Source organism: Oncorhynchus gorbuscha, linkage group LG12 (genome assembly GCF_021184085.1).
Source record: "Oncorhynchus gorbuscha isolate QuinsamMale2020 ecotype Even-year linkage group LG12, OgorEven_v1.0, whole genome shotgun sequence".
NCBI lineage: Eukaryota > Metazoa > Chordata > Actinopteri > Salmoniformes > Salmonidae > Oncorhynchus > Oncorhynchus gorbuscha.
Genome location: NC_060184.1, coordinates 15,542,918 through 15,567,003, shown reverse-complemented (window position 1 = coordinate 15,567,003; position 24,086 = coordinate 15,542,918). Strand labels below are relative to the sequence as shown.

At 45.4% G+C, this 24,086-nt stretch overlaps 1 protein-coding gene across 1 annotated transcript; it reads left to right on the top strand.

Annotated features, from left to right (window-relative positions):
* The first annotated feature begins 358 nt into the window (after positions 1-358).
* LOC123990591 (dual specificity protein phosphatase 10-like) lies at positions 359-11,843 on the top strand. The gene is made up of 4 exons (XM_046291212.1): positions 359-606; positions 2,095-3,001; positions 9,883-10,269; positions 10,725-11,843. Exons 2-4 carry the CDS (start codon positions 2,143-2,145, stop codon positions 10,988-10,990), a joined length of 1,512 nt encoding a protein of 503 aa, XP_046147168.1. The 5' UTR covers positions 359-606; positions 2,095-2,142; the 3' UTR covers positions 10,991-11,843.
* Positions 11,844-24,086: the final 12,243 nt, after the last annotated feature.

Below are 24,086 nucleotides of genomic sequence, written 5' to 3'. Positions count from 1 at the left end.
TACATACGTTTCCCCCCTGATAAAACAATACCATGCACCATTATTAAACAATTAATTGCATGCAACTACTACCGTCATTACGACTGTATTTTCTGCATCAATAGGCGGAGAATAACGCATTAAAGACGGCGCGGGGCACGAAACCAAGGATGAACGAACTTCTCATCAGAGCATGGAGTATTCAGTCTACGCTTGCTTCGCTCTGCCTCGTATCGGCCTTTTGATTGGTTGCCAGTGACATCACCCTACCCTAATACATGGGACTGTAAGCATTGTTCATTCGACAGCCCTATCCTCAGAGAGCTGATTTAACACCCGCATCTGAACTCCCACCCACTACGGGGTTGGCTCTTGCTGCGCTCTCACTGTACAAAACGAATGCATTTAATATTAATGAACTCGTGTATTGGCTCTTACCCGTGTCAATCCTAGAGTGCTTCTTCACTAGGTTGGTTGACCCCTTGTATATTATTACTGAGGACCAGGCTAAAAGTAAAAATGTTGCGGATCCTCGGCACTGGGACAGGCTGAATGGAGTCAACGTTGAGCGCAAATAAAATCATTCTACATTCACCCGGAGCGCACAAAATATTGTTTTACAAAAATGTAAGTACACTTTTAAAAATCCTTTAATAGGCGACACTTCAAAGTCTATACTATAGTTTACAAGTTGTATATAAATGAAACAGCGCTGACGTGAATCAACATGAACATGCCATACTCAGACATTTCACGTCATAACAGTGCAAAATACGAACGATGTCAGATTATGGGAATTTCACATTAAATTATATATTCGATATCATGAAGCATTCAGATCGTTGCATGAACTAATTTCGTTCATGTAAACCTCTGACAGATGATGAACTGTTGGCTCTTCAATATCACTGTGAACAAATATACCTGTAACCGGTTGTTGCCAAAATGATCAAGACTAGATTTACACTACACATTATACAATGTTTTACTATGTGAGAAACGTTTATGCAACCGCGGCGTCTTTGAAGTGCAATGACATTTACAAACCGTGTCTGTCCTGCCGAAACCCTACATACTTTATTCTCAGCACGTCCTTATGCCGGTCTCGTCAATGAATGTATGTACACCCTGTGATTTGTTTTTACCGTACCAGCTAGTTGAAACAGCTGGATACTGAATGCGCGGGTCAGAGGACGCCACAATGGGCGTCTTTTGATGTGAGGACATGGTTTATTACATCTTTATTGCAACGTTTGATGACATTTCGGCAGCTTTTCCCGCACCCTATGACTGTTCCAGATGTGATTTGGAGAGAGAGACCAAACTGCGGTGTAGCGCTACACGTTGATTACATTTCAGCAGCTTTTCCCGCACCCTATGACTGTTCCAGATGTGATTTGGAGAGAGAGACCAAACTGCGGTGTAGCCCTACACGTTGATGCAGTATTCAGCAGTCTTTTTGTCACACGAAATTCAAAGGCTTATTGTACTGCACTGTGAAATTGACAGTAGCCTAGCTGCGAAGCCCAGACATTTGGGCTGTTCAATTACCTGCACATATTTGTGATGGTTATATTATTTGGTCATGCATTTTCATGGGACACTCCACATTTTCTGAGTTTATAAAATACATTCTATGGTTAATACCCACCCTTACTAAATTGGCAGTAGTCTCTCGTTTACCTGGTTATTCCCACCAACTGTGGCAGTTGCCTTGCAGACCTTTAAGTAGATAGATATGGTATTTGGTTACTGTGTAGCCGTTTAGTACTATACATGTTTGATTAATTAAACAGATAAGTACCTGTAGCTCATTGTCCCCTGAGAGAGTCAATGACATTGGTCATCAACAAACCTCCATGCTATGCGTTACATGCTGTGCAAAATATTGAGTCTATACAGATGCTTTTTTCCACTGAGTCCATTCACAATCCTGATCTGGGCCCGTATTCATAAAGCATCTCAGAGTAGGAGCGCTGATTTAGGATCAGTTTAGCCTTTTAGATCGCGATGAATAAGATTACATGGACAGGGGGGACCAGATCCTAGATCAGCACTCCTACTCTGAGACACTTAATACATACGGCCCCTGATCTGTTCTTTCCATATTTCCAGACGGGCATCTTGTAGTTCTCCATAGACGTCCCGACCCTCAGCCTCCACATGCCTCCATCTCCCCTTGACGACAGAATTGTGGTGGCGCTGCCAAGGCCGATCCGACCTCAGGAACTCCGACTGCGCCTGGACACCAGCTACCTGGACACCAGCTACCTGGACACCAGCTACCTGGACACTACTGTCACCAGCCCTGTCAGCAAGACGACCGTCATCAGCACAACGGTGGTGAAGATCCGGGCGACCAACCTCACTTATATGCCCTCATCTAACGGCTCCACGCGCTCCCTGTCGTGTGGATGCACCAGTGCCAGCTGCTGCTCGGTCACCACCTACGAGAAGGACAGCCAGCACAACCAGCGCCAGCAGCAGAGCCATGTCAGCCAGGTGAGCGCCAGCAGCCCCAACCTCAGCTATGCTGGACCCGCCTCCTCCAACCCCATAGTCACGGGCATGGGCATGATACACCATGAGGCCTTCAGCGACCCTAGTCTCACCTCTGGCCCAACCAAGGCTCTAGGGTCCACTGTCCGGGTCATCCACCCCAATGAGCTGGCCAAGCGGATGGCCAGATGCCCCATGGGCCACCCGGTCGGGCCGGTGCCGGTCATCATCGACTGCCGGCCCTTCATGGACTACAACAAGAGCCACATCCAGGGTGCAGTACACATCAACTGTTCGGACAAGATCAGCCGGCGACGGCTGCAGCAGGGCAAGATCACCGTGCTGGACCTGCTCTCGTGCCGTGAGTCCTCCGGCAAGGACTCCTTTAAGGGCATCTTCTCCAAAGAGATTGTGGTGTACGACGAGAGTACAATGGATCCCCAGAGGGTGACCTCCTCACAGCCCCTTCATGTGGTCCTGGATTCGCTGAAGAGGGAGGGAAAGGACCCCATTGTTCTCAAAGGTAGGACCGAAGTTCTGGGCTCGTACAGCATCTTTACTTATCTGACTTTATTGTTGCAGTATCATGTTCACGTTTAAAGTGGCGTTTAAATACAGTAGAAAACAAATTGACAATGCAAAATTCATAACAGTTACATACTAATAAAAAGAGCCTGCTGGCCTTACTGGGTCGATAGGAACATTAGCCCGAGCTGTTTAAGAGGGATATCACACCTGGCACAAGTTATTGTCTATTTCTGTTATTCCTGCCGGGGGGTGCCCTAAACCTGCACCAAGAGGGGACTAGTTCAAAGTCTGGGTATAGAGGGTGTTTTGGGTCTAAAACTATTTTGTGAGCCTTGCTGTGTTCCCTGATCTTAAAGATCTCATCCAAGCCTGTCTGTTTGACTCCAAGTACCTTGTAAGCATACTTTTCTGGCTGACAGTGGCATTGCCAAACCAGAAAACAACACAAAAAGTAAAATGACTCTCAATAAAAGATTGGTAAAACACAGTCGGTATAGTACAGTCAACATTAAAAGATCACAACTTTTCAAGATCTCAGAGTAGGTAGTGTAGCAATGCTGATTTAGGATCCGTTTGGCCTTTTAAACCATAACAGGGGGGTTCTCTTGAGGTTCTCTGGAGGTTGTGTTTAAGTTTCAACGAGTCAAAGTAGAAACACCGGGGATGTTATCTGGAATGGTTGAAAAATGAGGGAAGAGGATGAGGTCTTTATCTGGAATGGTTGAAAAATGAGGGAAGAGGATGAAGTCTTTATCTGGATTAGTTGAAGGATGAGGGAAGATGAGGTCTCTAATATAGAAAGTCACATGACTGTTTTGATTAACAGAGAGGATGAGAGAGATTGGTTTATGTAGCTGTAAGTTGGTCTGTCTAATTCATTTTTCAGAGACTAGACTGTCTGTATACTTCTGTTGTGAAGAGGTAGGTGGCAATAGACAATGAAGTTGGTAGAGGTGCAATGGGGATATTTGTATTCAATGTATGTATGTCCCTGAGGAATAGGCTCATGTTAGGTGTCAAGTAAATGTAAGGCCGTTTTGTTTAGCCTCCATTGTGTGTAAGCTTCTTACTTAGTAACTCACACTGTCATTTACTGTGTACTACCCATCTATATACAGTATATACTGTATGTAAGTCTGATTCCAACAGTATCAGCTGACCCTTATCCTTCACACCCTGATGATTTGCACGCACACATACACCACCCAGACACACACACACACAAACACAGAATTTGTTGGGCAGCTTCAGTCCTGTCAGGGTATGTATGTTGGCTGTTTTGCAGAGGCTGGGAGGCAGCTCTTAGTAAATACTGAGCCCTGTTGAGGCAGCAGCTCCTGTGTGTCTGCCGTCTGCCTCGCAGACGCGGTCTTTCAGGGAGGTCATACTGTAGCACCTTGATGCCATCCTCTCCTCTCCTCTCCTCTCCTCTCCTCTCCTCTCCTCTCCTCTCCTCTCCTCTCCTCTCCTCTCCTCTCCTCTCCTCTCCTCTCCTCTCCTCTCCTCTCCTCTCCTCTCCTCTCCTCTCCTCTCCTCTCCTCTCCTCTCCTCTCCTCTCCTCTCCAGAGGAGCTTCCTCCCTCTCCTTCCTTCCTTCCTTCCTTCCTTCCTTCCTTCCTTCCTTCCTTCCTTCCTTCCTTCCTTCCTTCCTTCCTTCCTTCCTTCCTTCCTTCCTTCCTTCCTTCCTTCCTTCCTTCCTTCCTTCCTTCCTTCCTTCCTTCCTTCTTCCTTCCTTCTTCCTTCCCCTCCCTTCGTCCTTCCCCTTCCTTCCTCCTTCCACCTCCCTTCCTCCTTCCCCCTTCCTTCCTCCTTCCCCTCCCTTCCTCCTTGCCCCTTCCTTCCTCCCTCCTTCCCCCTCCCTTCCTACTTTCTCCTTCCTTCCTCCTTCCCCTCCCTTCCTCCTTGCCCCTTCCTTCCTCCCTCCTTCCCCCTCCCTTCCTACTTTCCCCTTCCTTCCTCCTTCCCCCTCCCTTCCTACTTCCCCTTCCCTCTGCGTCCATCTCGGTCTGCTGCGGTGAGGAAACAGAGAGCGGGCTACAGCATAGCAGAACAGAATGTCTTGGTCTTTTTTTATGATTTAATTCTCATGAAATCCAGGCATCCACTGCTGCAGGAATCAAACGACTCAGCCCTGAGCCCTGAGCCCTGAGCCCTGAGCCCTGAGCCCTGAGCCCTGAGCCCTGAGCCCTGAGCCCTGAGCCTTGAGCCATGAGCCCTGAGCCCTCAGCCCCACGACCTGGTCTCAACTGCTGACACCGTACAGCAGAGAACACTGTGTGTGTGTGTGCGTGTGTGTGTGTGTGTGTGCGTGTGTGTGTGTGTGTGTGTGTGTGTGTGTGTGTGTGTGTGTGTGTGTGTGTGTGTGTGTGTGTGCGTGCGTGCGTGCGTGCGTGCGTGCGTGAGTGTGTGTGTGTGAGTGTGTGTGTGTGGAGGAACAATCGTCATATGGGTTTCCCAGCATCAGTGTAATTTAGAACCAGACGTGATTCATTCTACTATTGATTATGGAGGATACTGCACTTGCTATGGACCCTGCTCAAAACTAATACACTGAAAGGGGAAAGGGTGCCATTTGGAACACAGGCCTGGTCTCTTTGAAGAGGTTTAGAAAAATAAATAGAATATGTTTTATCATCTTCTTCTTGAAAATGTATTTTTTTTAAATACCTTGTACTATAATCATGTTTCGTTGGATCAAGAATTTGTGGATATCTTTAATCAGTTATGACCCTGCAACCAAAATGAACTTGATCACAAAGCCAGAAATACACAGACCATGAAACATATGTGATAGATTCTTTTGGGCTTACAGTACTATTTTGATTTCGTAAGATTTGTTTGTGAAATGTACAAATGGTATTTAATATTCCCATTAAGGAGGGATACCAAATGTTAGTTAAAAAGTACTTATACATTAAGGACATGTGGAAGACTGTTTTATTCTATCGGTTAAACATGATCTTTCTCCAGGAGCAGACATCTCTAGTCCTGACGGGCCTTTTTCCAAGTGACCCAGGACTGAATGTAGGAGTTAGTTATATACTGTAGCTGACAAACATGGCATAAAGCAAACATCATTATTGATATCAGACTGTGGAACTTACAGTTGACGGAAAGCATTAGAAAGTGGAAATAGAGTATGAAAAGCCTTCAACACTTCCGGGAAGTGGTCATTTATGAGTGAGGAACAGTGCTGGCGGCTTCTGAAAGAGAAAGAGACACTTAAAGGTGCTTTCCTCTGTGAGATAGTCGAAAGATAATGACAGCCAGTCACACTTCACAGATCTCATCTCTCTCCACAATGTGCCGGAAGATTCTTCTGCCTTTCGTTCTCACTCTCGCCTTTCAAAAGAAGCCATTTACCAATTGAGTGCATCACAAGAAAGGCATCGCTTGAATATGTGCAATAGAAGACCATTTCGATTTTTTCAAAGATGAGCTGTATTTTGGGTGAACACTCAAATCTGTTAGTTTGTTGAAAAATCAAAAAAGAGAAAGATATTTAATGCATGATTAGCTAAATCTTGCCTCACATGCATGCACACACGCGCGCACGCACACACACACACACACACACACACACACACACACACACACACACACACACACACACACACACACACACACACACACACACACACACACACACACACACACACACACACACACACACACACACACACACACACACACACACACACACACACACACACACACACACACTTAGTAGTATCATAACTTTGTTGTGGTGGTCACTATGATTTATTCAACTGTAGTAAAGTTCAACGCCTTTAGGGCTTGTGTGAAGAGACTCTCATTCCATTATTTACTGTTGGTTAATTATTATAACGACATGCCCCTTGGAGGGAGTGTGAGAGAGATGTTTTTAGAGAAACATAGCAGTTGAATTTGTTTGTTTAGTGTGGCCCTATTAATTAGACTGGTTTTATGACCATGTTATGATTTACAACATCCTCCCTAGTCGACAGTTGATAGGAGATCCCCAACTGCCCCGTTTCCATGGTGAAGCCAGAGAGGCCATATGATCACCTCACTTGGCATGATGTCAGCTCTTGTAGATCTTGTAATGCAAACAATACATGAACTGATACTCTATGTCAGGCCCCAATGCATCCCCCCTCACCCCTTCCAGGGTGTCAATGGCGTCATGACAACAGGTGCAAAGCCCCCCCCCTCCCCCTCCCCCCTAACTGAAACTGACAGTAACTGGCAGTATTTGCCTCCCTCTCAGGCCCTGTGTGTGTTAACGTTATGTTACAGTGTTTATTTGAAGGAGTGCAGATGTCCAGCGAGACACATGTTCAACATTTATCATCTTTATTTGGCCGCCATCTTTGGCGCTGAGGAGAGTGATGATAGCTATTTTTCAGAAGGAATGCTGTGTCGATTGTCTTGGGGAAATTTTGAATGTTTCCCTCACTATTTAAATTATGAGAAATATGACATTACCTCCAGGACTTTAGGTGATCTAGCCCTACAGAGAAACAGATGAACAGGACATTAGGTGATCTAGTCCTACAGACAGAAACAGATGAACAGGACATTAGGTGATCTAGCCCTACAGAGAAACAGATGAACAGGACATTAGGTGATCTAGTCCTACAGACAGAAACAGATGAACAGGACTTTAGGTGATCTAGCCCTACAGAGAAACAGATGAACAGGACATTAGGTGATCTAGTCCTACAGACAGAAACAGATGAACAGGACATTAGGTGATCTAGTCCTACAGACAGAAACAGATGAACAGGACATTAGGTGATCTAGTCCTACAGACAGAAACAGATGAACAGGACATTAGGTGATCTAGTCCTACAGACAGAAACAGATGAACAGGACATTAGGTGATCTAGCCCTACAGACAGAAACAGATGAACAGGACATTAGGTGATCTAGTCCTACAGACAGAAACAGATGAACAGGACATTAGGTGATCTAGTCCTACAGACAGAAACAGATGAACAGGACTTTAGGTGATCTAGCCCTACAGACAGAAACAGATGAACAGGACATTAGGTGATCTAGTCCTACAGACAGAAACAGATGAACAGGACATCCTACAGACAGAAACAGATGAACAGGGTGATCTAGTCCTACAGACAGAAACAGATGAACAGGACATTAGGTGATCTAGTCCTACAGACAGAAACAGATGAACAGGACATTAGGTGATCTAGTCCTACAGACAGAAACAGATGAACAGGACATTAGGTGATCTAGTCCTACAGACAGAAACAGATGAACAGGACATTAGGTGATCTAGTCCTACAGACAGAAACAGATGAACAGGACATTAGGTGATCTAGTCCTACAGACAGAAACAGATGAACAGGACATTAGGTGATCTAGTCCTACAGACAGAAACAGATGAACAGGACATTAGGTGATCTAGTCCTACAGACAGAAACAGATGAACAGGACATTAGGTGATCTAGTCCTACAGACAGAAACAGATGAACAGGACATTAGGTGATCTAGTCCTACAGACAGAAACAGATGAACAGGACATTAGGTGATCTAGTCCTACAGACAGAAACAGATGAACAGGACATTAGGTGATCTAGTCCTACAGACAGAAACAGATGAACAGGACATTAGGTGATCTAGTCCTACAGACAGAAACAGATGAACAGGACATTAGGTGATCTAGTCCTACAGACAGAAACAGATGAACAGGACATTAGGTGATCTAGTCCTACAGACAGAAACAGATGAACAGGACATTAGGTGATCTAGTCCTACAGACAGAAACAGATGAACAGGACATTAGGTGATCTAGTCCTACAGACAGAAACAGATGAACAGGACATTAGGTGATCTAGTCCTACAGACAGAAACAGATGAACAGGACATTAGGTGATCTAGTCCTACAGACAGAAACAGATGAACAGGACATTAGGTGATCTAGTCCTACAGACAGAAACAGATGAACAGGACATTAGGTGATCTAGTCAGGACACAGACAGAAACAGATGAACAGGACATTAGGTGATCTAGTCCTACAGACAGAAACAGATGAACAGGACATTAGGTGATCTAGTCCTACAGACAGAAACAGATGAACAGGACATTAGGTGATCTAGTCCTACAGACAGAAACAGATGAACAGGACAGGTGATCTAGTCCTACAGACAGAAACAGATGAACAGGACATTAGGTGATCTAGTCCTACAGACAGAAACAGATGAACAGGACATTAGGTGATCTAGTCCTACAGACAGAAACAGATGAACAGGACATTAGGTGATCTAGTCCTACAGACAGAAACAGATGAACAGGACATTAGGTGATCTAGTCCTACAGACAGAAACAGATGAACAGGACATTAGGTGATCTAGCCCTACAGACAGAAACAGATGAAGTGCAAAGCCTTCCCTACAAACTGATATCCAATTCAAACGGAAAATTCAAATGGCAAACAAATGATATGGTTTGAATGGTTGGTTGGGGGCTTGTAGTTTCTCAGTGTTTGACATCAGGCCATGAATGTCTATGCTATGATAATATGGTCACCTATTTTGCCACCCGATCAGATTAATATGCAAAATGTCATTGTCGGAGGAGGAGGAGAGAGAGGTGGGGAGATGAGACAGAAAGAAGGAATAACATCAGAATATTAGCTAGAGACAATTTGGATGGACATGATTTGTTGTTTGATAGTTCAATGCAGTAATTTTTTCCTCCAATGGACACGTAGCAGACTTGTTCCAGTCAAAACTCCCCAACTACCAGTCGTGACCTGCCATTGTAATAAAGGATAAGGCATTACACCTGCAGATGTTAACCTAAGTGTCATAGGATATAAACATATTTGTTTTCCACTGACTCATCCTGTTGCTGTCTGTTGTTTACCCAGGGGGTCTCAGCTGCTTCAGACAAAACCACCAGAACCTGTGTGACCACTCCCTCCACCTCCACGAGAGCCTGGATGCCGGAATAGGCGTCAGCGGGGCCTCCGGCCACACAGGGGCACTACCTCACTCTATGTCCCTGCCCTCCACGCCGGACATCGAGGACGCCGAGCTGACGCCCATCCTGCCCTTCCTGTACCTGGGCAACGAGCACGACGCGCAGGACGCCCACAGGCTACAGCGCTACAACATCGGCTTTGTGCTCAACGTCACCACTCACCTGCCGCTCTACCACTATGACACAGGCCTGTTCAGCTACAAGCGGCTGCCAGCCACCGACAGCAACAAGCAGAACTTGAGGCAGTACTTTGAGGAGGCGTTTGAATTCATCGGTACGCAGGAAAAGTCAGCTAAGTCTAGTCATTGCATGGTGGTATGTACAGTGGACGTGTATACGGGAGGGCAGGGGCGGAGGTTGCAGTCGGTGGCAGCGGTGGGATCTCATTTCTCATTGAATCGATTCTGTTTTATAATGTTCTTTCAAGCCACATTAGGATTGGAGTTAGTCGGTGATTTAGCTTGGTTGATACATATTCAAATGGCTTGTTTTTATCGATCAGAGGCTGTGCAGGTTGTCTTACCTTAGAAATTATGGATTTGTTAACACTACCGTTAGTATACAGTATTGCACAGTGTAGGTTTTGAGTGAGTGGACTGCAGTGAAAAATATGACATCAGTTACATGACTAAAACATGAATGTGATGTTGTTGAAGTCATGTTTTATGTTACCATGACGAGTTCTATTCTGACGAGTTGAAAATGCTCCTCTCTCTCCTCTCTCTTCAGAGGAAGCACGGCAAGCGGACATGGGCCTCTTGATCCACTGCCAGGCAGGCGTGTCTCGCTCGGCCACCATCGTCATTGCCTACCTGATGAAGCACACCTGGATGACCATGACTGACGCTTACAAGTTTGTCAAGACCCGGCGGCCCATCATCTCCCCCAACCTCAACTTCATGGGCCAACTGCTGGAGTTCGAGGAGGATCTGAACAACGGCATCACACCACGCATCCTCATGCCAAAGCTCATCGGTGTGGAGACCATGGTTTAGGAGGACACCTGCCATTCCTGGTTTAAGAGGACATCCCACTCACTCTACGGGCTACTCTTGACAGGCTGATTCTGAGAGCAAAATCACTTTATTTCAGAATCTCCTAGTCATGCTCTTCTGGGACTGTCACAGGAGTGCCAAGGTTCTGGGTCAACGGCGATGAGAAACACCCCAGAATACCTGCTGTTCCGAACTGGCTGGCTTCCTGGAGGAACAAGAGTGTTGGGGAGAGAAAACGGTCAGTGGGAAGCTATTGTGCATGACCATGGAGGAGCAAAAACATGTAAGGAAAGGAAAATAGATGAACTATTTCTGAAGAAAAAAAAACAGCATGTACTGTGGGGACTTAGCAGGTTAGCAGTGAGAGAAACGGACTCTTCAGACTCACACTGTGCTGTGGCTCACGGTTATTGTTGCAGGCAGGCTGGGGCCGAGCTGGCCGAGGCGGTGCCTGTCAGAAAAGATGAAGACTTGTTTGGTGTGTTAATGTTCTTGTTCTATTTTTATACAGGGGTTTATGGGGGTGACCATGACAAGCCCAAAGTGGCTTACTGTGCAATAATGTCTGAGTGGAATGCGGCTGGGAGCCTGATCTTATGTGTATATATGGGTATTCAATGACGATAAAACATTTCCATTTCGCCACTGATTTGACATGAAGTAACCTTTTTTGAATTAATTGTTGTTATCGATTCTGTATTTTTTTTACGCATACCATTGAGCTGTTACACTATATATATAAAAGTATTTGGACACCCCTTCAAATTACTGGTTTTTGGCTATTTCAGTCACACCCGTTGCTGACAGGTGTATACAATCGAGCACACAGCCATGGAATCTCCATAGCCTAACATTGGCAGTAGAATTACCTTACTGAAGAGCTTAGTTGCATTCAATGTGGCACCGTCATAGGATGCCAGCTTTCCAACAGGTCAGTTCTTCAAATTTCTGTGGGCGGCATGTAGCCTAGTGGTTAGAGTGTTGGGCCAGTAACCGTAAGGTTGCTAAATCGAATCCCCAAGCTGACAAGGTAAAAATCAGTTGTTATACCCCTGAACAAGGCAGTTAACCCACTGTTCCTAGTCTGTCATTGTAAATAAGAATTTGTTCTTAACTGACTTGCCAAGTTAAATAAAAAGTGCTGTTATTTTTAAGTAGAAATGTCTAGGAGCAACTACGGTTCAGCCGTGAAGTGGTAGGCCACACAAACTCACAGAACGGGACAGCGTAGTGCGAAGAAATAGACTGTCCTCGGATGCAACACTTGAGTTCCAAAATGCCACTGGAAGCAATGTCTGCACAATAACTGTCCATCGGGAGCTTCATGAAATGAGTTTCCATGGCTGAGAAGCTGCACGCAAGCCTAAGATCACCATGCACAATACCTAGCATCGGCTGGAGTGGTGTAAAGCTCACCGCCTTTGGACTCTGGATCAGTGGAAATGCATTCTCTGGAGTGATGAATGCCGCTTCACCATCTGGCAGTCCGACGGACTAATCTGCGTTTGGCGGATGCCAGGAGAACGCTACATGCCCCGATGCATAGTGCCAACTGTAAAGTTTGGTGGAGGAGGAATAATGGTCTGGGGCTGTTTTAGTTCTAGTTCTTAGTTCTAGTGAATGGAAATCTTAAGGCTGCAGCATACAATGACATTTTAGACGATTCTGTGCTTCCAAATTTGTGGCAACAGTTTGGGGAACGCCCTTTCCTGTTTCAGCATGACAATGCCCGCGTGCACAAAGCAAGGTCCATACAGAACGGTGTGGAAGAACTTGACTGGCCTGCACAGAGCCCTGACCTCAGCCCCATCGAAAACCTTTTGGATGAATTGGAATGCAGACTGCGAGCCAGGCTTAATCGCCAAACATCAGTGCCCGACCTCACTAATACTCTTGTGGCCAAATGGAAAAAAGTCCCTGCAGCAATGTTCCAACATCTAGTGGAAAGCCTTCCCAGAAGAGTGGAGACTGTTATAGCAGCAAAGGAGGGACCAACTCCATATTAATGCCCATGATTTTGGAATGAGATGTTCGACGAGCAGGTGTCCACATACTTTTGGTCATGTAGTGTACGTTTGGCACAAGTTTGATTGATAAAATATGTTTTTTATGTAAAATTCTTGGCACTGGTGTGCCTTAGTTGTCTGTGTATATTTGTTTAATTCTGTTTTCTCTTCAAAAATACATGAAACCATTCACATTGTCTGTGTGTTTTGTTTTGTCACTGTGTTTTTCCATCTCCCAACACCATCAACCATACCATTTGTTTTTAGTAATACATTTACTGCCATAAAGAGCTTTGTACCACAAGTTTACTGAAAGCAGATTGCTCCTCAAACAAAATGGTGGTTATCCTGTTTTAATTATTACTTCAGTTGTAAAGTAGATTTGAGGACTATTCACTGCCTGCTATAGTCTCTCCTGTTCCTTTTGAAATCGTTTCCCCGCTTCTAACTTGTCCCATTTGAACGTAGTGTCTAACCTCTAGATATATTTTGGTGTAGTTGCCCTTGTAGTGTATGTTACTACATTTGCTCTCTGAGTATGGCCTAGTATGATTTACTACACGACAAGGTAACAGCTGTCCGTGAATTGGGCCTCTGGCATCAAATGAGACATTGTATCCAGAGACTGTGGTAGAAGCAAGGTACTGTAATCCCTTTCTAATATTTTGAAACCTCCCAGCCCTGCCGCTAAGCTAAGGAGCAGCTCTTGTTCTGCTGCCTCGCGTAACGCCAAGCTCGGCTGTCACGTGCAGTACTAGTGCCTCTATTGATGCCTTAACTAACTCCTGTCTTTTCACCACGGGGCCTGTTTGCGCCACTGTACCGTGCAGGCCATCATCGCATGCAGACAGAAGCAGCCGTGCAGGCTGGGGTCGACTTCACGGCCTGCGGATACAAACCAACCCTTCAGCATCAGTAGTCAACTCTGTGATACGTTCAAAGCGATATTTACACAGTTTGCACAGTTTGTTTCTTGGTAAGTCTGAAACAAATCTTCTTTAAAACAAAAGTATACACCTCACACACATGTTTATGTGCTTAAAGAAATAAGTAGAAATGTATTTGCATCCCAATTTCACACTTTATAATCAGCACAGAAGACTGAAATATAACAACATTGTTTGACGTAGAAACACCAGATTTTCAGCGTGAAAAAAAATAAAGTTTAGTAATTATGAAAAATACGAATATGATTCCACCGATCAGGCCACTAGAGGGCGATTTTGTCATTTGACTGCAGGAAAGGGGTACTAATGTGACTCTGATCTGCTGCTGAATCATTAGAAAGGAGAAGTGAGAACCTATGTGAAGTGTAGGCTGAGGCCTATTCCGCACAGAACTCTCTGTTACGGTGGCTGTGGGAGTGTGCATGATCCCTCGCGGAACTTTTGAATATCAACAAATCCTTGATATTGATAATAGCTGGAATCGTACAGTAATGTCTGAATCAATTAGGAAAATGCACTTTTTTGTTTGTTATGCCTTTGCACGCTAATCATAATATTTGTTTCGTAGTGTCCTTGAGGTTTGAACCGTAGTTACTTTGCATATAGTTTGTATACCGTTGCTACTGTTGCACCCAAAACATATAGTCCTCTCAAGAAAGAACGAGATCGTCGAGGGAGACGGCAAAGTAAGTGTTTGCACAGGTAAAGAGAATACATAGCATTTATTTAACCACAAAAGATCTCTATGTATAAGGTTGAGAAATTATATTTTCAGAATTCTCACCTATACTTCCTGTCTTCGGTTGCTATGATCATGTACATTGGCTATGATATGGTTGCTATGATCATGTACATTGGCTATGATATGGTTGCTATGATCATGTACATTGGCTATGATATGGTTGCTATGATCATGTACATTGGCTCTGATATGGTTGCTATGATCATGTACATTGGCTATGATATGGTTGCTATGATCATGTACATTGGCTCTGATATGGTTGCTATGATCATGTACAGTACATTGGTGTTTATTGGTGCTCTACACACACTGTATTTGGGTATGATAAAGGTCTATAACAGTTTACCACACATTTGTAGCTAGTACATTTATATGAAATGATAACCATCTACAATAAAGTCCACATCCTAAAAAATATAGAACTGACATTTATATCCACTGGTTCCTAATCCCATGTCCTTAATGGCACATATTGGATTTTCATTTGTAATTACAGTACATGGTATTGGATTGATAAATGTAAACATTGTACATTATTCTTCTTCTCTGGTTGGGAATCAAAGCATGTCTGTTGTGTGTCCCCAGTCCATTCTCTGTCCAATGATGCTCTCTCACTGTGGAGGTCAAGATTTCATGTTTTTGGTTGCGCCCCGAATTACATCCTATTCCCTGTATTGTAAACTTCTTTTGATAGGACTTGTCAAAAGTAGTGCACTAAATAGGGAATAGGGTGCCATTTGGAATGTACATTTGTGTTTTGTCAAGGTGGTTTTGAGTGACAGCCCCCTGAAAGGGGATCATATAAACCTGTCATATTTGATGTGGGACTGTTTATGACTAGACCTGTTTAAGAGTTTCTGCTTTGGGCTCGGAGACTCTGGGGAGAGCAGGGGGGTCACTATACAAGTGTATGTACTGTACAGTCAGTCATTGTGTCTGTCTATAGTTCCGCAGTTAAAGTACATACACTATATTCACAACTTTCTTTCTATGCATATATCTATTACTATTTTTGCACTGACCTATGGATGGACAGCTGGATTTTATTTTTTCACACAAAGGGTGCTATTATAATGGAGGCCTTCTCCCGGACAACAGCTTTTTGCATGACCTGCTCAATATTCCCCCTTATGAAGGATCTATGACCGTCTCCTCCTCTATTCTTAAATCGTTTCGGTTTAAGCACTGTCATTTTGTAATCCCTTACCCTACTTGTGATGTTTGAAATAAACAGAGAGGCTAAAAGTTTACTCTGGGGTTACTTGTGTTTTTGTGCATGGAAAAATGTGTCTGTATCTTCTTCCGTTTGATTCAATTGCCTGGTCGCATTGACTGTAAGCACACACAATTTTCTACGCCGCTACACCGAAACACAGTTGTCAATTATTTTCACTCGTCCATTGAACCCTTTGTCACATAGCAGCAAGACATATGGGGCCTGTATTTACTCCGACCCTGCAGGAATCCACTGCCGCATGGCTAGGGGGTATGGGGGGGTTTGACTAGCACCGAGCAGGTCAAGTTCTCTCCATAGGAACAGGCCCAGAAATAGTTTTTAATGTTGTTTCTAATTACGAGTGATGAGCGTCCCTGCCTCATGAATCCTTTGCTATCAGCACTGGGCAGGCCGACGGCACCAGAATAACTCTGATCCTAGAGCTGCTGCATGCTGCCCCCCCGCCCCAATCCCTGCCTCATGAATCCTTTGCTATCAGCACTGGGCAGGCCGACGGCACCAGAATAACTCTGATCCTAGAGCTGCTGCATGCTGCCCCCCCGCCCCAACCCCTGCCCCATGAATCCTCTGCTATCAGCACTGGGCAGGCCGACGGCACCAGAATAACTCTGATCCTAGAGCTGCTGCATGCTGCCCCCCGCCCCAACCCCTGCCCCATGAATCCTCTGCTATCAGCACTGGGCAGGCCGACGGCACCAGAATAACTCTGATCCTAGAGCTGCTGCATGCTGCCCCCACGCCCCAACCCCTGCCCCATGAATCCTCTGCTATCAGCACTGGGCAGGCCGACGGCACCAGAATAACTCTGATCCTAGAGCTGCTGCATGCTGCCCCCCGCCCCAACCCCTGCCTCATGAATCCTTTGCTATCAGCACTGGGCAGGCCGACGGCACCAGAATAACTCTGATCCTAGAGCTGCTGCATGCTGCCCCCCGCCCCAACCCCTGCCCCATGAATCCTTTGCTATCAGCACTGGGCAGGCCGACGGCACCAGAATAACTCTGATCCTAGAGCTGCTGCATGCTGCCCCCCGCCCCAACCCCTGCCCCATGAATCCTCTGCTATCAGCACTGGGCAGGCCGACGGCACCAGAATAACTCTGATCCTAGAGCTGCTGCATGCTGCCCCCCGCCCCAACCCCTGCCTCATGAATCCTTTGCTATCAGCACTGGGCAGGCCGACGGCACCAGAATAACTCTGATCCTAGAGCTGCTGCATGCTGCCCCCCGCCCCAACCCCTGCCCCATGAATCCTTTGCTATCAGCACTGGGCAGGCCGACGGCACCAGAATAACTCTGATCCTAGAGCTGCTGCATGCTGCCCCCCCGCCCCAACCCCTGCCCCATGAATCCTCTGCTATCAGCACTGGGCAGGCCGACGGCACCAGAATAACTCTGATCCTAGAGCTGCTGCATGCTGCCCCCCGCCCCAACCCCTGCCCCATGAATCCTCTGCTATCAGCACTGGGCAGGCCGACGGCACCAGAATAACTCTGATCCTAGAGCTGCTGCATGCTGCCCCCCCGCCCCAACCCCTGCCCCAGCTATGCTTCATGGCGGTATCAGGAAAGTCTCTGGGCCCGAGAGGAGGTCCTATCTCTTGGAAACACATATACAGTATATACATGCTGGAAACTTGTGTACTGTAAACTTACAGGCTTATACACACACACACACACACACACACACACACACACACACACACACACACACACACACACACACACACACACACACACACACACACACACACACACACACACACACACACACACACACACACACACACACACACACACACACACACACACACACACACACACATGGTTGTGAACACTCCGCTGCCTCCCAGACAGAAATAAACCAGGGAGGATGTTTCAGCCTGAGTCCTGCTGCACTGGCAACAGTCAAAACAGTTTCCTGTGTCATAGCAGGGATGAAATGGACCTGCTCGCACGCTATCCCTTCAAGTCTAGTTAAAATACAGTAACATAAATACTGTAACTGCCCTTTTAACGGTGTTGCTTGCTAAACTTTATGCTCTCTAAAAACTAGAAGGCTTCCAGATGTTTCTATTTCAGCCTGATGAGATAAGATGCGAGCTGGTTGATTTTAGGCACTAAATAGCTACACCATTGTTCATTTCGTGCTGTGTAATGTAGTGTATAGTTTTTTTAGGACGCTACTGTATTAGCCTGGCTAGCCTTGGCCCTAAATGATGAATTACCCAAGTACTGAAACACTCAATAACTTGAAAAGGATAATCACAAGAAACTTCACAAATAAGAGTCGCTGTAGAACTTTTTGAGGATCTGGGAAGTGGGGAGAGAGCATGACAGTGTGTGGAGTGGAGAGGGAAACAGTGTCTGTCTCTCTCTCTCTCTCTCTCTCTCTCTCTCTCTCTCTCTCTCTCTCTCTCTCTCTCTCTCTCTCTCTCTCTCTCTCTCTCTCGCACCTGCTGTCTCGATCCCTGAATGCTCGGCTATGAAAAGCCAGCTGACATTTATTCCTGAGGTGCTGATCTGTTGCACCCTCTACAACCACTGTGATTATTACTTGACCCTACTAGTCATCTATGAACATACAGTACTAACATCTTAAAGAACGATCTGGCCTTTGGCTATGTACTCTTATAATCTCCACTCAGCACAGCCAGAAGAAGACTGGCCACCCCTCAGAGCCTGGTTCCTCTCTAGGTTTCTTACTAGGTTTCTTTTTTTCTAGGGAGTTTCTCCTGGCCATCGTGCTTCTACATCTGCATTGCTGGGTTTCTGTATAAGCACTTAGTGACAACTACTGATGTAATAAAAGTATTGATGGATGGAGAGAGAGAGAAAGAAAGAAAGAAAGAGAAGGAGAGAGAAAGAGAGAGAAAGAGAAGGAGAGAGAGAAAGAGAGAGAAAGAGAAGGAGAGAGAGTAAAGGAGTAAAGGAGAGCAGGTGTTCATGTGGAAGTGAGGAGGACAGGGAAGGACAGGGAGCCATACACTTGAGGAAGAGACACGTTTTCAAAACATATGGGTTCATTGATTATCTGTCATGTTTACAACTGTCCAATGGTCCAAACTACATTTATCTAATCATAACTTTATTGATGAGACTGTGAAGTGACATGGTGTTTTACAAATGGAAAAGTAATCTTGGTGCAGAGTGCCAGGGGAAAATGATGTTGTCCTGAACCGATTCATATTTGATACTGATGGCCTCCCCCCGGCCACACACACACACACACACACACACACACACACACACACACACACACACACACACACACACACACACACACACACACACACACACACACACACACACACACACACACACACACACACACACACACACACACACACACACACACACACACACACACACACACACACACCCTAATCCCACTATCAGACCAAAGCCCTCCTCCCTCCCTTTACATCTCACCTCAACCCTGGGAAATCCCCCACCCAGCCTTTATATCAACCTAACCCACTCAGTATCTGCACAAATGGGTAATTAAAATATCTATTCTCTCTCTCTCTCTCTCTCTCTCTCTCTCTCTCTCTCTCTCTCTCTCTCTCTCTCTCTCTCTCTCTCTCTCTCTCTCTCTCTCTCTCTCTCTCTCTCTCTCTCTCTCTCACCCACACACATTCACGTTTGTATTATTATCCCTGTGGAGACCAAAATGTATTCCCATTCAAAATCCCCTTTCCTTAAACCCTAACCCATAACCCCTAACACTGACCCTGAACCAAACCCTTAACCTAACCCTAACCATAATCTTAAACCTAACCCTAACCATAATCTTAAACCTAACCCTTAACCTAACCCTAACCTTAACCTTAACCCCAAACCCCTAAGACTATTTGCAACCCTAACCCTAATTGTAGCCCTAACCCTAAACCTAAACCTAACCCCTAAACCTAAAATAGTATTTTTCCTTGTGGGACCGGAGAAATGTCCCCACTTGTCTGAATTGTCATTGTTTTACTACTGGTACCAACAAGGATTGTAAAAACACACGCATGCACACATGCACACATGCACACATGCACACACACAGAGTTGAATCGAAAGTTGTGAATGTAAACAGTGAGATACGCAGTCAAATGGCCTCCCTATCAGTGTCATATACAGGGTAAACCAATAGGTCTATCAATTACTTCTGTTTCCTTGGATACTTCCACCAACAACAGCTGCAGAGTTTAACAAACTAGGCCCATGCAACCCAATCACACTGGCCAACATATCACCCCTGAAAAATGCCTTGATGATGAAAATAGACAAGTATTTTTGTGATGGGGAATCTAAGAAGCTAATCATATCATGGGACAAAATCAGCAGTAAATCATCCTACGGTGAGAGTCATAGAAAGGCTACTTATTACTGCACACTGGATTTTGGTGTCTGAAATTACAGCCATTGACCTTAGCTGTGGTTGGCAAAGTGTCAACTCTGCAAACCTCATGCCCAGGTTTTCAAATAACTTAGAGAGGATTGATGTAGTTGATACATTTAGGTTGTTGTAACGTTCCAGTTTAGTTATTGGACAAAATATTTTTCCCATAGTAACTGGACCCATATTCAAACTCTGTCCTTGCAAAGCTTTGAAAACAATTCACATTCTTTTAAATGTAATAAATTGCGACACATCATTCAGGGGGCCCCATCTGTTTTGCATGTTACTTTGGCATTAATACGTGTCACATATCAGTTTGCAAACAATGTAAAAAATCTTCGAGTTAATAAAGCCGCATACAAACAGTCTTTTTTTGCTTTCTTGAGTAACGCAGCTCCAAAATGCAGGAGTTTCAGCCTAGCTCAGTGCTTTCTGTGATGGTGGGGCAGCCAGGGGTTTGTAATGTTCTTATAATGTGTGTGCTGGGAGTCGGGAAGCAAGTTCAGGGAGTGAGTCATTTAATAAATAAATGAAAACATAATACAAAACAAGAAACACGAACAAAGCACAGCCATGAAACAGAAACAATGGTGCCTGGGGAAGGAACCAAAGGGAGTGACATATATAGGGCAGGTAATCAAGGAGGTGATGGAGTCCAGGTGAGTCTAATGATGCTCAGGTGCACAGAACGATGGTGGCAGGTGTGCGCCATAATGAGCAGGTTGGTGACCTACAAGCCAGAGAGGGAGCACACGGGACAGTACCCCCTCACAGGCGCGCGACTCCAGCTGCAGTACGCCGACCAAAGGGACGATCCCGGGTATCAGGAACAGGAAACCTGTCAGTCCGACTGAGACGCGGGAGCATGGCGACCTAGAGCACCTTAGAGAGCATACGGGACAGTACCCCCTCACAGGCGCGCGACTCCAGCCGCAGTACGCCGACCAAAGGGACGATCCCGGGGATCAGGAACAGGAAACCTGTCAGTCCGACTGAGACGCGGGAGCATGGCGACCTAGAGCACCTTAGAGAGCATAGGTGATGGTACCCCCTCCCCAGCGCGTTGGCTCTAGCCGCAGGACACCAACCAAAGGGACGATCCCGGGGATCAGGAACAGGAAACCTGTCAGTCCGACTGAGACGCGGGAGCATGGCGACCTAGAGCACCTTAGAGAGCATACGTGATGGTACCCCCTCCCCAGCGCGTTGGCTCTAGCCGCAGGACACCAACCAAAGGGATGATCCCGGGGATCAGGAACAGACTGGTCACCCCTGCTGATGCGTGGGAACCTGTCGAACCAGCTGAGGCGTGAGAGCCTGATGAGCAGGCTGTGACCTCCCCGGTTACCTCGGTCAAGACACAGGAACCTGTTCACCCAGATGAGGCATGGGAGCCTATCGAACCCACTGAGGTATGGAAACCAGTCGAGCCAGCTAAGGCACAGGGAAACCAGTCGAAACCGCCGAGAAATGGGAATCCGACAAACCGGCTGAGGCCTCCCGGTAGCTCCGGTTCTGACACCCGGAACCGACGTCAACATGAAAACAAAAAGAACTCCCTGATGCTTGCATTGGTGAGGCGTCATTGTAACGGTTTTCTTCCGCTGAAGGAGAGGAGGACCAAAATGCAGCGTGGTTAGAGTTCAACATGTTTAATCAAGATCATACATGACAACACTACAAAATACAAAATAACAAATGTGAAAACCGAAACAGTCCTATCTGGTGCAAAGACAGAAGACAATAACCCACCATGTACCCACAGAATAAGGCAGCCTAAATATGGTTCCCAATCAGAGACAACGATAGACAGCTGTCTCTAATTGAGAACCAATCTAGGCAACCATAGACCTAGAAACTACCTAGAAAGGAAACAGCCCATAAACATACAAAAAAACCTAGATCAGAAAAAAACACATAAGTCCCCCATGTCACACCCTGACCTAACCAAAATAATAAAGAAAACAAACATAACTTAGGCCAGGGCGTGACAGTCATTCTATAACATGTGTGCTGGGAGTCGGGAAGCAAGTTCAGGGAGTGAATCATTTAATAAATAAATGAAAACATAATACAAAACAAGAAACACAAACAAAGCACAGCCATGAAACAGAAACAATGGTGCCTGGGGAAGGAACCAAAGGGAGTGACATATATAGGGCAGGTAATCAAGGAGGTGATGGAGTCCAGGTGAGTCTAATGATGCTCAGGTGCGAGTAACGATGGTGACAGGTGTGCGCCATAACGAGCATTCTGTCACTCATGGGGATACTACATTACTGTAAAATTTACGGGTAGAGCTAAAAATTCAAGGCCCTTGAGTGCTGCCATAGAGTTACAGTAGAAGTGTCCATCCAAGAAGCCTCAAGGTCATTGGCCACAGATAAATAACATCAAATCACGTTATAGCTACCGTAGCTTTGATTGGACTGATCATATCAACATCAGACTTATAAAATCTTAGCTAGCAAGCTATACAAGCAGTCATAATTGTGAATCGCATTGACAATCAACTGGCAAATTATTTTCATGCTTGTCATATGAAGAGAAATTATAGATAACAGTGCTCAACTGACATTGGACATAAACATTACACAACAAGTTGGACATCACAAAATTAACAATGGGTGGTTTGGAAGGAATCAGTGGCTAACTGCAAGCATTGCAAAGCAATCACTAGCCTGCTATTCAGTGGAATGGGTGTGTGGTCCAAATCTGGGTTTAAGGGTCTATTTTCCAAGCTTAAAAGGATAAACACTCACAACCCATGGACCAGAAAAGGTTGAAAACATTCACCATGCTATCAATCCAGCATGACTTCTGTCGCGTTCAAAACAACTGGAAACTCGGAACTGGGAAATCTCACACTTCAGTGAGTTTAAGACAACTGGGAACTCAGAAAAACACTAGGTCCGATTGTGAAAAAAAGTTTTAAATGGTCATCCAACTCGGAATTCCAAGTTGGGAATTCTGGCCTCTTTCTAGAGCTCCGACCTGAAGATCGCAGACTCCGACCTGAAGATGGCAGACCTGATTCAACCTTGTTTTTGTATTGAAAGAACCATAAATCCTATTCAAGTGAGCAGCGCACAACAAGGTGAGTCCAAAAATGTATTGTATGCTGCTGTATGCTGCTGCATAAATGATGTAATATGCCAGGGAGATATGTATACTGTAGCTAAGAAAGTAAAACTAAGTGTATGTTGTGTAGTAAGCTGTTAGTAGCCCATGTGCCTCACCCTGATAATGTGGTCCCTTTTGCCCTGATAACTTAACCTGCTGTTCTGACTTGGTGGTGCACATATAGCCTATAGCCTGTTTTAGATAAATGTAATCATCTAATATTTTAAGAGCTTTCATTGTCTGCTTATATGCCCACTTTATTTATCCTACGGTTTTGACTTCGTGTACAGGGAGAATACTGTAGAGAATACTGTAGAGAATACTCTAGAACAGCCCATGTTCTGATTTCTGACGCTGTACATTTAATAAGTGCTGAACAAATAATTATATTGACTACGTCCGTCCTAGCTCGCTCATTGTCTTTATCTAAATTATGGATTGCCTCTTATCCGCTCATTGTTCCCTTATGCCATAGTTTGTACATCTCAATTGTCAGCAGAAACAACATGTGTTAAACAGGTCAGCCATATCAGCTATGTTTTTTTAAAGGCAATAAATGAGGCTGAATGAACTGTTTCGCTGCCAGACAAGGCTCTGCTGATATCCAGGTGTAGCGGTGGTAAGGATTCCCTCCATGGTGCTGAAAAGTAAGCTCT

What these genes read in the sequence shown, in the direction of transcription:
- LOC123990591 (XM_046291212.1), top strand. Translation starts at nt 2,143, where the DNA reads ATGCCTCCATCTCCCCTTGACGACAGAATTGTGGTGGCGCTGCCAAGG. An exon ending in GGACCCCATTGTTCTCAAAG is followed by an intron (nt 3,002 to 9,882) that starts GTAGGACCGAAG and finishes TTGTTTACCCAG; the next exon opens with GGGGTCTCAGCTGCTTCAGA. An exon ending in GGAGGCGTTTGAATTCATCG is followed by an intron (nt 10,270 to 10,724) that starts GTACGCAGGAAA and finishes CTCTCTCTTCAG; the next exon opens with AGGAAGCACGGCAAGCGGAC.